General features: G+C 45.1%; 5 protein-coding genes across 5 annotated transcripts; 2 read left to right on the top strand and 3 right to left on the bottom strand.

The window, feature by feature from the left end:
- Window positions 1–81: 81 nt before the first annotated feature.
- V1516DRAFT_697611 (flavoprotein oxygenase) lies at window positions 82–1,047 on the bottom strand (the record flags this gene model as incomplete). The annotated part of the gene is made up of 3 exons (XM_066924096.1): window positions 82–791; window positions 850–943; window positions 991–1,047. The coding sequence occupies 3 exons, from the start codon at window positions 1,045–1,047 to the stop codon at window positions 82–84; spliced, it is 861 nt and encodes a 286-aa protein (XP_066774784.1).
- Window positions 1,048–1,471: 424 nt separating this feature from the next.
- On the top strand, window positions 1,472–2,332 carry V1516DRAFT_133791 (uncharacterized protein). The gene is made up of 3 exons (XM_066918636.1): window positions 1,472–1,774; window positions 1,871–2,039; window positions 2,094–2,332. The coding sequence occupies exons 1-3, from the start codon at window positions 1,706–1,708 to the stop codon at window positions 2,297–2,299; spliced, it is 444 nt and encodes a 147-aa protein (XP_066774783.1). The 5' UTR covers window positions 1,472–1,705; the 3' UTR covers window positions 2,300–2,332.
- V1516DRAFT_682441 (uncharacterized protein) lies at window positions 2,253–4,339 on the bottom strand. Its single transcript, XM_066923419.1, has one exon. It carries the CDS (start codon window positions 4,069–4,071, stop codon window positions 2,365–2,367), a length of 1,707 nt encoding a protein of 568 aa, XP_066774782.1. The 5' UTR covers window positions 4,072–4,339; the 3' UTR covers window positions 2,253–2,364.
- A 1,372-nt stretch (window positions 4,340–5,711) lies between these two features.
- V1516DRAFT_133525 (fungal-specific transcription factor domain-containing protein) lies at window positions 5,712–9,402 on the top strand. The gene is made up of 3 exons (XM_066918635.1): window positions 5,712–6,967; window positions 7,125–7,456; window positions 7,503–9,402. The coding sequence occupies exons 1-3, from the start codon at window positions 5,920–5,922 to the stop codon at window positions 9,300–9,302; spliced, it is 3,180 nt and encodes a 1,059-aa protein (XP_066774781.1). The 5' UTR covers window positions 5,712–5,919; the 3' UTR covers window positions 9,303–9,402.
- Window positions 9,403–9,964: 562 nt separating this feature from the next.
- Window positions 9,965–12,648, bottom strand: V1516DRAFT_133479 (ferric reductase NAD binding domain-containing protein). The gene is made up of 2 exons (XM_066918634.1): window positions 11,807–12,648; window positions 9,965–11,737 (listed from the first exon to the last, which is right to left on the bottom strand). Exons 1-2 carry the CDS (start codon window positions 12,265–12,267, stop codon window positions 10,087–10,089), a joined length of 2,112 nt encoding a protein of 703 aa, XP_066774780.1. The 5' UTR covers window positions 12,268–12,648; the 3' UTR covers window positions 9,965–10,086.
- Between the last annotated feature and the right edge of the window lie 1,038 nt (window positions 12,649–13,686).

The following is a 13,686-nucleotide window of genomic DNA, read 5'->3' as shown; positions in this document are numbered from 1 at the left end:
TATTTTGTAGAATTATTTTGTAATGTTAGATTATATCATATTGTATCATTTCATGACGATAATGCTACTGTCACTACGTATCTATGGAAGCACCTTTTTAACGTCAGGTCGAGTCTCCTCGTTTGCCCAGACTGGTCTAAGCATTTCGAATCCTTGAGTTGACCTTCCATAGGAGATTCCACCTAATCGCGAAACCGGCTTCAGCACTTTCGGATCTAGGAAAGTGAACTGATCATTCGAAGCGTCCTTGCGAATGTGAAAGTTTATACCCTCTACAATGACGAGTGTACCGTTTGGCTGACCGGACAGTTTGCCAGTCCACTCATGGTGGGTCACTAGCTTAGCTTCAATCGAAAAAGCCGACTCGGCGACATGAGGAGGCGTTACTTTTGTAGACGGCAATGGGGTCAGACCAGATAGAGCCCATTCAGAGACCTCGGCGGGAGCATTGACAGCAGTGTAGTTTGCTGCCTCGACAAACCACTCCGAAATAATGTTGATGGTCAACTCTCCAGTTTCGAGAATGTTGGCAAGCGTGTCTTTGGCAGCCGAGACTGAGGACGCAAAACCGATGCAGAAAATCGGAGGATCGTGGTGGACCACCTGCGTGTAAGAAAACGGGGCCAGATTGCGCACACCGGTCTTGGACTCCGTCGAGACAAATCCAATTGGTCGTGGAACGATTCCGGCGATCAAGAGTTTATAATTGTCGAATGGGTCGCGTCCGGCTTGGTAAGGATCCACGGCGACCTTTTCATGGTTTTTCCAATCGTCGTCATTTGCACCGGTACCTGCGACCTGTTAGACAGGAAGTAGCTAGCTTAAGCATGGAGTAGAATCAACTCGTACCAGGAATCCAGTCAATGTCGACCGTCCGAGTGTAGTGCCAGCTTGAGTCTGTCTCAAATGCCGGCCGATCTTTCTGGACCTGATTGAAATCTCCCTGTTTATTGTTAGTTCTGTTGCTCCCTGATCTCGATATTAACACACATGGGGGTTCCGCTTGAGCTTTGCTTCTCGATTTGCCGTGTTCTCCGCTGCGCTCATTATTGTCACAGTGTGTTGCGTAATTTCAATGGTTCTGATGAAGACCATAAAATTGTAAAAGGCATCTCGAGCTTCTTATTTAAGTTCCCCAGCCCGCCTTCTCCAACTATCTCGGTCGAGTCCTGGAGAGGAAATGCGGGGACTGGATATTCGGAAGGTCACCTGCCCATTACTAATCCCAGGTTTTAGTCAGAGATTGGTTATACCGACAGTATTATATATAAAGATGCCATAAAAATACGCTTCGGTATATCATGGTATCTCCACATATATCTTATACTGTTAAAATCCTTTTCAATTTGTTCTATATCTGGATATTGAGTGGACATTATCAGTTGCTATAGAGTATTGTCGGCAATAATAGGTGTCATAGCATTACAGAATAATTGTTATTATACTGTTGCATGAAGTATCCGATAGCACATAACAATATATTATATCGTATTATCAATACTATAAATATGACCGTAGTATATATAATCATTAATATAATACTACTTCTTGATTATCTTTTTTGCTCTTTGATCTCCTCACACATCACTCACTATAGTCAACCTCCCAGCTAGCTGAATGATACAAGGAAACTACACGTCTGATATTCCATGCATATCATATAATATAGAAATATGGTATTGACTAATTAGAACGATAATATATAATGGATGAATCTGACGACGAGGCTCAAATCGAAGCGAAATCGTTACTCAATCCTCCTGAGGCCGACGAAGTCGTGAGTATTCTCTGATGTCGTATTCTGTATATTATAGTATATAGTACACTGAATATGAAATATCTCATTATATTATTCCGTACCAACAATTAGGACGTTTTTATCCCGCTTGATCTCTCGAAATTTCCCCAAAATCTCGAAAACACATCGAATTTCCAGCTTCGCAGTTTGAACTCTGATCATCCACTTGTCGCTGTCGGATCAAAGGTCTACGAGGGCGATTGGAACGATCTCGTTGGCACGGATATGTTCTTCGATCAAGGTATCCAGCTCACCAAAATTTATCCAGACATCATATCATTATCTGACATCGCAGATGGCCATGTGCTAGGAGTTTCAAGAACTCAAATTACGCTTAATCCGGGAAAACTAATTTCGAAAGATGACCGAACTGAGTCCAGCAAGTCTGGCAAGTTTGATGGTGTAGATTGGAAGAACCCGAAGAAAAAAGTCCAAAAGCGGGTTACATTACTCGAGAAAATGGCCAAAATTGATGAAGACAGAAAAAATAAGGAGACATGACACAGCCAAAGACTACAGCTCCATATCAAATAATACTTACAAATTATATATTACATAAACAAACTTTACTTACTACATTTCTTTACACAGCTCACCAATTCCGACGCACGAACGTCCAGCATCGCTGATTCCCTATCATCAATGCCGAACCCGATCAGCACTATGTCATTCAAATATCCGTGATAGAAATCACTTTCCAATCCCGCCAACTCAGGCGCGTCGGCGACATATTCGGCAGCCTTAGCCTTGTCTTCATATTGTTCCTTCAAATCGAGTATCCGCTTCTTAGTCCGAGGTGATATACGCTTTTCCAACTTAATCTGGGATTTATTTCCGTCCCGCTTGTCGACTTTCACCTTTTCCTCTGCCGCTGCCGTTTTTTGTTGCTCTGAAGCGTTTTCTTCCTCCATGCTTCCCGCTTCTTCTGTACTTCCGGATTGCTCGTCCTCCTCGACGCCTGTATTAGGCTTTCGCACTTTATATTTATCCAAATTTCTGCTGAAAATATCGTCCCTTTTCGCACGATCGCCCTGCGTAGAATCCCACGCAATCATTGTGGTGTAAATCATGTCATTTTCGTCTGTGCCTGCATACAACAATGGAGGTGAGATGCCAATTACGTCAAATGGAAATGTAGCAGACGTCATTAACACTCTTCGTTCGTAGTATGGACTATATCCTTCAAGATACTTCACATGGATAATCGAAATCAAAACTGTGTTTTCCAGCGTTGCTGTGCACGGAAATTCACACAAAGACAATCTCAGCGTATTGGTAGCCTGCTGTAAAACGGCAGAGGACTTGCCTTCTGTTAACGCCTCGATGCAGCTGAAAGATCGTGGAGCCAGATTCTTGTTCTGCCAGCCAATTGACGAAAAGGTTCGCGGATGTAGATCCTGTTGGATAAACGTCTTATTCTTTTCGAACATCAGTACCCAGTTCTGCTCGATCTCTGCTCGCTGGCCAGGCCGATTCAGCTCAATTGTTTCGAGAAACTGGAACGGCGCATTTGGAAAATGCTGCACAAGCGTTGGAATCAGTGCTCGTAGATCGATCATCCATACTCCAATGCAATATGATTGCGAGTTGGCCGAGTACATCAACACAGGAGTTCCGTCGGGCATCAATAACACTCGAGGAGTCTGAGGACCAGATTTTAAGGCAAGAAATGGATGATCATTGCATTCGCCCAATTCAAGCGTCGGGATGTTCAAAAGTGTGGGCTCAGTCGCACATTGAAACCCGACTCGCCTGGAAATGCGCTTTTGGCCCCGATCAATATAGCAATACCACAGCTCGTAGACAGATCCCTTGAGCTGGCTAGAGAAAGCCATGTACGAGTATGGTGCCGACGACGGCATTGGTAGCAAACTCGGGTTAAATCTATAATTAACGGCATCTTTAGAAGTTGAGGATGCTGTTCCAGGTGCATTGAAGTTGATGCGCATCGCGGACAAGAACGGATTCGATACTGAGGACAATACATGTCGTGGCATAGACGCAAGATGTGCCGGACAGCGACGAGAGGCCGTTTGCAGGAACGGCGGATCAAGGTCGCCAGGCAGGGCGTATGGCGATGCGGAGTTTCTACCCGATGATGAGGAGATAGTGACAATGAGAATGAAAATAATGAAAAACAAGAATACAAGGCCTGACCGTGAGGATCGAGTGAGCTTGGTAAAAGCCGCCGGAATCGTGAGTGTACGCAACGGTCGGAGAACGGACCTGTAGAGCTTCTGGAAGTCGATCCTGGTTTGTAGTGGCTTCGCCATGGTTTGGGCAAAACCTAGTTGGCTGTTTCGATTACCGTAGCAGGCCTGAGTATATAGAATTGAGCTTAAGAGGGTGAAGAAGCAGTGACCGAATGTGACGTTGATTTCGCTGCACTCGAAGAAACCACAGCTAGATTGAGAACAGCGAACGAGAGCGAGCGAAAAAAAAGGCAAAAAAGACAAAGTAGAAAACCAGAGTGCTATAGAACAATGGAATAAGCGAAGTCTGCCAAAGTTTACTTAGTTTGGGCCTGGAAACGGATAAATCCACTGAAAATCAAGGGAAGGGAAGAGGAAAACGTGAGGAAGCGGCACTTTCGCTTATTATGGTGGTAATGGTGGTATGGCGGTATGGATTAGTGAGATAATTAATAATTTTTTATAATCTTCAATAGCTTTATGTGAATTATAGCATAATATATTATATAATAAATACTAAATCATATTGTATTATAGATCATAATTGTATAGAAATAAAGAAATATTTAAAGTATAAGTGTAGCAGAAATGATTTACTAAACCATTTATAATGGCACCGATCTCAGCATCATTCTCTTACACCAACAACCTCAATATCCTCCCTATTCCATTTGAACACTTTAAAATTTTACATTATTAGCATTACCTTATTCCCAGCGATACCTACATGAAGGCGTTCCTCTCATTACGTAATCATATTAATATTTATGGCATCATTCAACGTCATCCATTTTCGGCCACAAACGATATTACATAATATCACATGATATGCTGTCAGACAGCAAACTCTATCTAATCCGGAGTCGATAGCGATTAGATAATCATTTCTTGGTAATAAGACTGATGACTTGGATAATTAGTATTGGATGATGTGAACAAAATCTCATTTCTTGCGACTATGGTACTATTATAACTTTATTTGGTAATGACAAAATAACTATCGATCTGATTTTCTATTAATATATCAACTGTTGACTCATTAGTCTATTTATCTAGACTAGAATTCTTGTATGGTATACGGTGCTTGTTATACTAAACCATTTGTCTCCTAATTCAGTCTATTCATTACTCCTTTCAGCTCTCCTGCTATATGTCCACCCTATCATAATTACACCAATAACTCCAAACACGTTATAATAAATACATACCGAATAATAACAAATTCCATGCGAGAATAATATAGCGATGTGGCGTTTGTGGCCAACTCCCAGGACCCGATCGACCGGGTAAGCCTGTGCAAGAAGTGTAGGGCATCGAACAAACCATTAGCACACACTCTCCGGACCGTTCCCTGCCATTTCCTACCGCACCTCCCACGTCTTGCCGACCCAATAATCCAGGTCAGTAAGATCTCGTCAGCTAGCGGGCCAAACTCGTCAGCCCATAGCAGACAGATCCAGCAAAACTTGTCTAAACATTGAATTCCATCTTTCATCTCCGTTATACATCTAGATTTCGCCTAAGCTTCTTCAGTTTCTGCGTCTTGGATTTCCGTTCTTCTGCTTGTCCTTGCTTCTGTACAGGATTTCGCACAGTCATCGGCTTGATTTCCGTGTTTGGCACTCGCTTTTCTTGTTCGCACGTCTCTGGTCCTGCGTGGTCGACTGCTCTCTCACATTCTCTTGGTCCCCCAACTACTTCAGTCCACGACCACCGCTACCGACTTCTGCTTGAATCGAATAATTGCGAATCGATCAAGCTACATATTTTGCCGGAATATTGCTGCCTATTTTCTTGCCTACTTTGTTTCGTCTCGCGGTTCGGCCTTAGTTGGCTCTCCAGTCTGTCGAGGTACCTGTCTTGCACCTTGCTCCTTTACAAACTTCCCTCCCTACTGCTGGTCTTGCTTGCAACTACGACTCGTCTATTATGAGTTCTGTTTCTCCATCTTCAACCTCTGTCTCGCAACCCAAGCAGTCGTTTGCCAGCTGCTCCTCCACATCGAACCAATCCCTCACCCAAACTTCTTCATCTCCTATATCTCCAGCGCAATCTGCATATTCTTCGGGCAAAAGTCCGTCTGAACTTGGTTCAGTCAACCCTCAGGCTCTCTCTAACAAGAACACTGCAGCAGTATTGGATGCGAACGCATACAGCAATACAGCTTCAAATACCTCGGGGACATCGCCGACGTCAAGCCGAGAAGGGACAAAAGTATCGCCTAACTTTTCTTCATCTTCAGATTCCTTAGGCCTTGCTGGAAAGTCTCTGGCTAACTCGTCATCATCTTCGAATAAAACATCTCCGCAGCAGGTGACTCCTCAAGGCTCACTGCCGACCATCAATTCGCAAGGTCAGCAGCCCTTTTTTGCTCCACACCAATCGAATTCTTCTTCCACTGTCTCTTCGAATCAACAACAGTCAGGGCAGACTGTGAATAGTAACAGACCTTTTTACACGCGAAATCGTCGAGAACGACCTTGTGATGGTTGTCGTCGTCGCAAGACTCGCTGTTTGCGTCCGGACGGTGCTGTTATTTGCACTATGTGCGTCTCACATAACGAAGTATGCACTTTTGTGCTGGAGCCACCTACGCGACGTCGTCAGCCTGCATCTTCAACTCAAAATCCTTCTAATCCGCCAACTTCTCTTGCGCCTATTCAACCTAGTCCAGTTGCTAATGGTACACATGATCTTGCTGCTCGTACTCAGCAACAGCAACAACAGCAACTTTCCGCATCTTTAGTTCCATCTCGTACTCTTCTGCAGCAGCATCCACAGCAGCAGCTACAACCGCAGCCGCAGATCCAGTCGACTGATTTTGCTCCACATGACATGCACTCCATAATGGATCAGACTTTACTAATGGGAGGTCCGCGACCTGAAATTCACCATATGGATGACCATGGTTTGGGTTTGTCTTCTAAGAGGATACGATTAGGTGTGGAAAATGATGCAGAACATAACAATGATAATGGTATGTTCAATAACTTATATAGATGACTGGTTTACTACTTGATTACGATTTGAATACGATTTGAATTATGATTCGAATACGACTCGTTCTGATCTGAATCTGGTTGGATTCTGATTAATCTCCCGTTAAGTTACTGAAAAACTACTAACAATTTAAGGCTCTGATATAATGGATCCATCATCAAATGCTAGCTCTCTTGGAATGAATGAATCCGCATATTCCGAACTAATCGGACCGAACGTATTAGATCACGAATATCAGTTTGTGCACCGGCTATCAGTTACAGCAGGTGACAAACTACAACTATCAAAATCAAATTATCTACGACCAGTATCGAATGATGCCATATTTTTAATGACTATCGACAATGAAATTGAGGAAGATCATAAGTTAGTTGAAGAAATTGAGCAAATCGTGCATCCTTACGGTCCTCAGCTGGTTAATTTATATTTTCGAATTGTCCATCCTTCATATCCCATAATTCACAAGGTATGCATTCGTGAATTCGTTGAAAACATCGTATTAACAGCAATAGACATATTTTCTTTCTCAGTACAAGGTATCGCCTAAGAACATTTCGCCTCCGCTTCTGGCTGCCGTGTATTCCCTAGCACTGAACTGGTGGACATACGATCATGATTTATCACAGTCCGACACACAACCTGATTCTCTAAATCTTGATTCTATATCATTTGCTGCAATTCAACGCCACTTACATCGTGCACGACTGGCCACTGTGCAAGCTGGTCTGCTGCTGCTACAACGGAAGCCGGAATCGATTATCGGAGGACTCAAGATCGGACGTACGCAGATCTCGGCGTTTACAGCACAACTTGTAGGCGTTGCACATGCTCTAGGACTGCATTTGGACTGTAGCAAGTGGCATATTCCGTCATGGGAAATCCCCTTGAGAAGACGAGTTGCATGGGCATTATATGTTCAAGATCGCTGGGTTGCATTATGCCACGGGCGTCCGTCGTACATCGATGATAAAAACTGGCTAGTGCCAATGCTAGATTTGGATGATTTCTGCGCTGAACTGTCGATCAACTCGGGTCCCGACGATCCAGGAGCAGAGCTGTTAATTGAAACGTCCAAATTGACGTCTATTTTATCCGAGATTTTGTTAACGTTTTTCTTCTCAGAGTACACTAAGTACAAGCACGAGATTCGGGACGCGCAAGTTGTGTTTGAGCTCGCAAAGCCGCTACAGCTGAAATTAAGGCAATGGCACAGTGGACTTTCAGACTGTTTATACATGAAGCCGACAAACGTTGTGAACAAGCGATTATGCACGACTGGATACCTCCACTTAGCATATTATACGGTTGAGATTACGCTGCACCGGGCGATACTGCGAGCGCTCGAGGGATGTACGGACGGAGTCGTGATAATGCAGTTTCGCACAGCGGCAAACGATCGAGCCAAGGCGGCAGTGAATTTTGTGAAGTCACTTTCAGCTGAGTACTTGGAAGCGTTCTGGATTCATTCATCGCGCGACTGTCTTGTCGAGATCGGGCAATTCATAGCGCTGCTGGAAGTGACAGCCAAGAATGAGGACGAAGTGAAGCTGTACAAGGAGTACAAGGAGGGATTTCAATGGCATCTGCGAGTCCACTCGCGAGCGGCGTGGATGTTTGAATATGCATTGCTTCGGCTGGAGAAGGTAGTGTGGTCGATATTCGAGGCGGTGCCAAGCGTGCAGACGTTTCATATGATTCAGCGCCAGCAGCAGCAGCAACAAGAGCATATGTATTTGGCGCACCACCAGCCTGATCTAAAGTACATCGATACATCAGCGCTGATGGTAGGGCCGCCTACACAGGCGCCGCTGCTGAGTAGCAATGGAAGTAGCCATCACCAACAACACCAACTGACAGGAGGGACTGGGAGCGCAGTAACCGTAGCAGTAGGAGGCGGCGGCGGAGGCGGAGGGGGAGCTGGAGGAGGCAAAGAAATGAAAGTGGAGACCGCGTTGGACATCGAAGCTAGTGTGTCAGATTTTTGGAACAGTCCGTCGAATAGTGTTGTCGAAGATGGCAGCGGGAGTTACGGGACGAGTTCTGGGCTAAGCACAGCGGCAGTCGTAGCAGCGGCGTCGGCGGCGTCGGCATCGGGAGTTACAGGCGCGAGCACGGGAGGAGGGGGAAATGTTGGTGGTGGTAGCGGAGGAGGAGGAGGAGAAGCAGGATCAGGGAATGGAGGGAATATTGCGAGAGGAAGTACGATATCCGAGGGAGCCAACGCGGGCGGTCTCCATAGTGAGCATCTTGTTCCTGGATATGACGATAATATGCTGTTTGAGAGCGACTATGGGCAGCTTGCTAATGTTTAAATTATGAAAGGAGTTTTGCTTTTTAGTGAGGAGACGAAATCTGGCTTGAGATACTGAGATTTTGGTTTGAGTAATTTGATTGAAGCTGGAGATTTTGACAAAAATTTTGATTTTGGTTTTGGTTTTAGTTTTGGTTTTAGTTTTGGTTTTTGATTCTTGGCCTTCTCTGTCTCAAGTTGACGTACTGCCGTGCACTGTAATGCGATTGGATTTGAGAATTCTGCTATTTTCCCGCACGAGATCTAAGCAAAAGGTACACAGAATGCACTACAGGACAGACGAAGGCAGCACGCGGTCAGGTCTAGACCGCGGGCTTGGAAGAAGCATTCTTGCTTTTTCGGTGTCGAATATCGGCCGACTTGAAAATCTTTTCCTGTCGACCGCAAGGGCCAACTTTTATAATTCTAATTTGATGAATCTGATTAGACATCGGACTAGCGATTGCTTTCAACCTTATCACCGTTCGGGATTATGTAATACAATTACTTTCGACCTAAACACCGCATGCGGTTACATAATACGGTTTGTGTATATTATGTAACAAAGCTGGAGGTTAACCAGACGGCATATATATAGAGTAGTTGCAGGTACTGTCGTAGTTCTCAAAGATAGTTATATTAATGCACAAATGAATCACTGAAATCATAGTATCAGTAGTATACTCATACGAATGAATATTATAATCAATAGAATCAACATCCAAATCAAATCTACCAAACTCAACATGAAATCAACATGAAATAAAAAAGATAATATCAAATTCAACTTTAAAATTAACGTCAACTTAAGCCCATCCAAAAGCATCCTCGAAGTAATCAACACGGCCTGGAGCACGGTCGACGTTGCTGACAACCGCAGCTCGGCAAGAATCAGCCAGCGAACCAGGACCGCAAGAAACAACGGCAACAGAGCCAGAAGCCTCTGAGCAGATCTGCGAGACGACTGCCTCGATATCCGGTCGCTCGTTGTACTTGATGTTGAGTCCACCAAGCTTGGGCATACCTTCCTTACTGGACGAGTCACCGGAGACAGATCCGGCAGAGTCTGATTCTGTGCCACTGACCGCCTTCTTCTCGGTCACTACTTCGGGGCTCTCACCGGTGACAAACAGACGGATATCGACTTGCGAATGGTCGGTCAACTCATCCATCTGGTCCTTCATCCATCGCAGCGAGACCATATCACGCACCATCCAGTACAGGATCACATGCTGCTGGGTATCTCGTCGGTGAAGATCAAGAGCATACGACATCATTGCTGTGATACCAATACCTCCCGCAACGAGCACAACAGTGTCATACTTGAACACAGGGAACGACTCGCCATAAGGACCCTCAATCCAGACATGGACGTTATCATATCCACTGTCGGACTTCGACACCGATCGGTGCAGCCTCTGCGTCATTCCAGCGTGTGCCTTAGCAACAAACACGTACTCGCCAGCCTTGGACTCCACAATTGAGAACGGATGTGACTCCCAGAAATTATGACGCATAACATATACGAACGCATATTGGCCAGGCTTGGGATGGAAGTGTACCGAAGGTTTCACGGTCAGATAGAACGCATCGCCGTGAATTCGGACAGAGGCCTTTGCAAATGGACCGGCTAGACAGATTCGGATGATTCGAATCAACCGGTCCAACGCCCACACACCGATGGCACAGAAATAGTACTCAATATATCCATGGGGACGGACGTGGTGCCAAGCCGTGCCAAAGAAGCACAAAACAAGAGCAATATGGAGCAATAGGAAAATTTCGTACAAATTGTGTCGGAACACGTAGAAAGACTGGAAAATGATTGCAGACAGAAGCGGTAGCGCAACAAGTCCAAGCATGTCGTCGAAGTCCTCAAGGACATTAGTTTTCCAGTATAGTGCGTTGCTCATTTTGCCCGAGGCCTCGCCCAAACGATGGTAACAGAAGGAATATGAGATTCCATGAACGGCACAGACAATGAAGAACATGCGGCCCATGGCGCGGTGGAACACGTTGAAAGTTTCGAACGACCAACCAGTGATCCATTGCATGAAATTGTTGCGACCAGCAAACAAAAAGAGTAACGGAATCATAGGCTGCGACATCACAGAGGTACGATCACCAATATTACGAGCAGTCATGATTGCGTCGGTATAGTATGTCGTGTTGTTAGGAACTGTCCACATCCAAACAAACATAAAAATGACTGTAAGAGCAAAGTAAAAAAAGACTACAATGCTCTGCCAGCGAATTGGAACGGTCCACAGAGGAAATTTTCCGATAGAAGCGGGCTGGATATGCTTACCACCAAAGGTGGCCGGAAGGATAAAGAACTTGCGGAACTTTGAAATGAATCCGTTTGGCGAAGATCCCTTCTTCGGGTAAGTCAGAAGCAGGAGACGGCGAACAGCAGCAATGATGATGAAAAATCCCCAGTACGCATTAAGAATATTTCTAAAAACGATTGTTAATATTAATTGGTTACTGAAATCCCTTTATCTTGATTCAGAATTTTAGACTAACCCAAAATATTCGGCCCATTGGAGATTGTGGTTCTTCTCGGCACGAGTCAAAATATTTGCACGAATCTTGGAGTAGGTAGGCTTAACAGCGGTTGTAACGATGTCGGTTTTGTTGACCGACTTCTGGTCCACGTAGTCCTCCTCAGCAAGTGCATGGTATTCAGCTAGAGTGCCATTGACGGTGACGCCTCCCTTTTTGCATGTTTTGACAACCATAGACCAGGCCTTAGCTCTATCTTGCGCATCACAAACGTCAAGGCAAAGGGCATAGGACTCAAGGAGAATGTCCTGCCCGCAGTAACAGCCAGTGTCATCATCGTCACAGGTGACGGCGGTGTTGAGACCTTCCATGAAGGAAAGACAGATTTTGTTGCATGGGAAGGCACGGGTGCGCTTGTAGGCGTCGACGCCAGAAATGGCGACAAGCACAGCTAGAATAGAAAACAAAGCAAAGTTCCTCATGATTGCGATGGGAGGAATCGAGAAATCTTTTCGGAGTAGAAGAGGACATCCGAAGGATATATATATATGTAATATAACGACATTCAATACGACTGTACCAAAAATGAAGTGAACAGAGCTGAGACTTGAGGCATCGACACAACGCACTGGAGTTAAGTCGGCCCCGGAAGGGACCGAAGAAGCGGACCAAAAAAACAGTCTGGACCATCAGAAGATCGGAAGATGGCGAGGATGGCGAGGAGGCAAGAAGGCAGGTGTCAGACGAGAAGAGACAAGACTAAGGCGGACGGAGCACAAGAGCAATGAAGAACAGAACAGGTGCACGCGTAGAGCGTGGTCGAATATACGACGAGATGAAGTACCTCGTCATAGAAAACATAGTGAACAGAGGGGAGCAGAGCTGGTATACAAGTACAGCAAACCAGGTGCAGGATAATGAGAAGGGTGGGTCAAGGGGAGAAAAGAAAGTTGCGGGTGCAGGGGATTGTCGACACGACAGGCCAAACAAATTTAGCGACAAGACTATGAACAGAGCGAGAGGGAAGAGTAGCAGTCTAAGCTAAGCAATCAGATTAGACTAGGCTAGTACAGGGCGCCAGCAGGCGGATAAGGTTGCCAGTTGACGACCGTGAAGATGGTCAAGGTCAAGAACGTAACAAGAACGTGGCAGGTCAAGGAGGATAACGGCTGCGATTGCGCTTGCAAAGCTGGCTGGCAAGGTGGAAAGGGATGTGAAGGGTATTAGGTAGCATGTAAACAGATGCTAAATGAAGTACAAAGGTCTATCAAGAGGAACAGAAATGAGTATAAGATCATGTATAAGCAGATATGATATGAAATGGTATGATGTGTACAATGAGTGATATGTAATGATATGTAAGGATATGGTATGATGTCCAGCCAGACTGCAGAAGAACAAAATACGCAGAGCCATATCAGATTCAGCCAAAACGCACTTGACCACACTAGCGGGTGGACAAAGCCAATTCTGAATAAGCATTTGATCTTATAAGATTAAGCATGAATCCGTGTCGAGATGGTCGAGACCCTTCCTTCTGTTGGCACCCTGTAGTGTGGTTTAGCTCGGACAGAGGGCTGGTGAAGACGCAAATGGCTGCGGGCAACAAATGCTGAATATTCTATACTGATCATAGGAATAAACAATCCAATAAACAGCTAATTTTCACATAATAACGAGCGCAGAGCAAGACTCCAATATGCAACAAACACAGCTTCTATCTGACTCGTCGACCTGCCTTCGGAGCAAGGTTTCAAGCCACCGCCAACCGTGATTGTTTCTCGACTCAACTCTAATCTAAATCAGAAGAAGCTTAAAATTGTCTGCTGCGTCGATTTGTCGAACTTTGGACAGATCCAGTTAGTGTACGCGTTGTTCTGTTCGGAGCTGTCTCTGTTTTG

Source organism: Lipomyces oligophaga, assembly GCF_038497815.1.
Source record: "Lipomyces oligophaga strain CBS 7107 unplaced genomic scaffold V1516scaffold_12, whole genome shotgun sequence".
Classification (NCBI taxonomy): Eukaryota; Fungi; Ascomycota; class Lipomycetes; order Lipomycetales; family Lipomycetaceae; genus Lipomyces; species [Lipomyces] oligophaga.
Note: the sequence above shows the minus strand (reverse complement) of the source record. Positions and strands in the feature narration are given on the sequence as shown.

Excerpts from the sequence above, each read along its gene's own strand:
- V1516DRAFT_133791 (XM_066918636.1), top strand. The coding sequence starts at position 1,706 with ATGGATGAATCTGACGACGAGGCTCAAATCGAAGCGAAATCGTTACTC. Across the intron at positions 1,775-1,870 it reads ATCCTCCTGAGGCCGACGAA|GACGTTTTTATCCCGCTTGA; the intron begins GTCGTGAGTATT and ends ACCAACAATTAG. Across the intron at positions 2,040-2,093 it reads GGATATGTTCTTCGATCAAG|ATGGCCATGTGCTAGGAGTT; the intron begins GTATCCAGCTCA and ends CTGACATCGCAG.
- V1516DRAFT_682441 (XM_066923419.1), bottom strand. The coding sequence starts at position 4,071 with ATGGCGAAGCCACTACAAACCAGGATCGACTTCCAGAAGCTCTACAGG.
- V1516DRAFT_133525 (XM_066918635.1), top strand. The coding sequence starts at position 5,920 with ATGAGTTCTGTTTCTCCATCTTCAACCTCTGTCTCGCAACCCAAGCAG. Across the intron at positions 6,968-7,124 it reads AGAACATAACAATGATAATG|GCTCTGATATAATGGATCCA; the intron begins GTATGTTCAATA and ends TAACAATTTAAG. Across the intron at positions 7,457-7,502 it reads CATATCCCATAATTCACAAG|ACATATTTTCTTTCTCAGTA; the intron begins GTATGCATTCGT and ends TAACAGCAATAG.
- V1516DRAFT_133479 (XM_066918634.1), bottom strand. The coding sequence starts at position 12,267 with ATGAGGAACTTTGCTTTGTTTTCTATTCTAGCTGTGCTTGTCGCCATT. Across the intron at positions 11,738-11,806 it reads CAATGGGCCGAATATTTTGG|AAATATTCTTAATGCGTACT; the intron begins GTTAGTCTAAAA and ends AATCGTTTTTAG.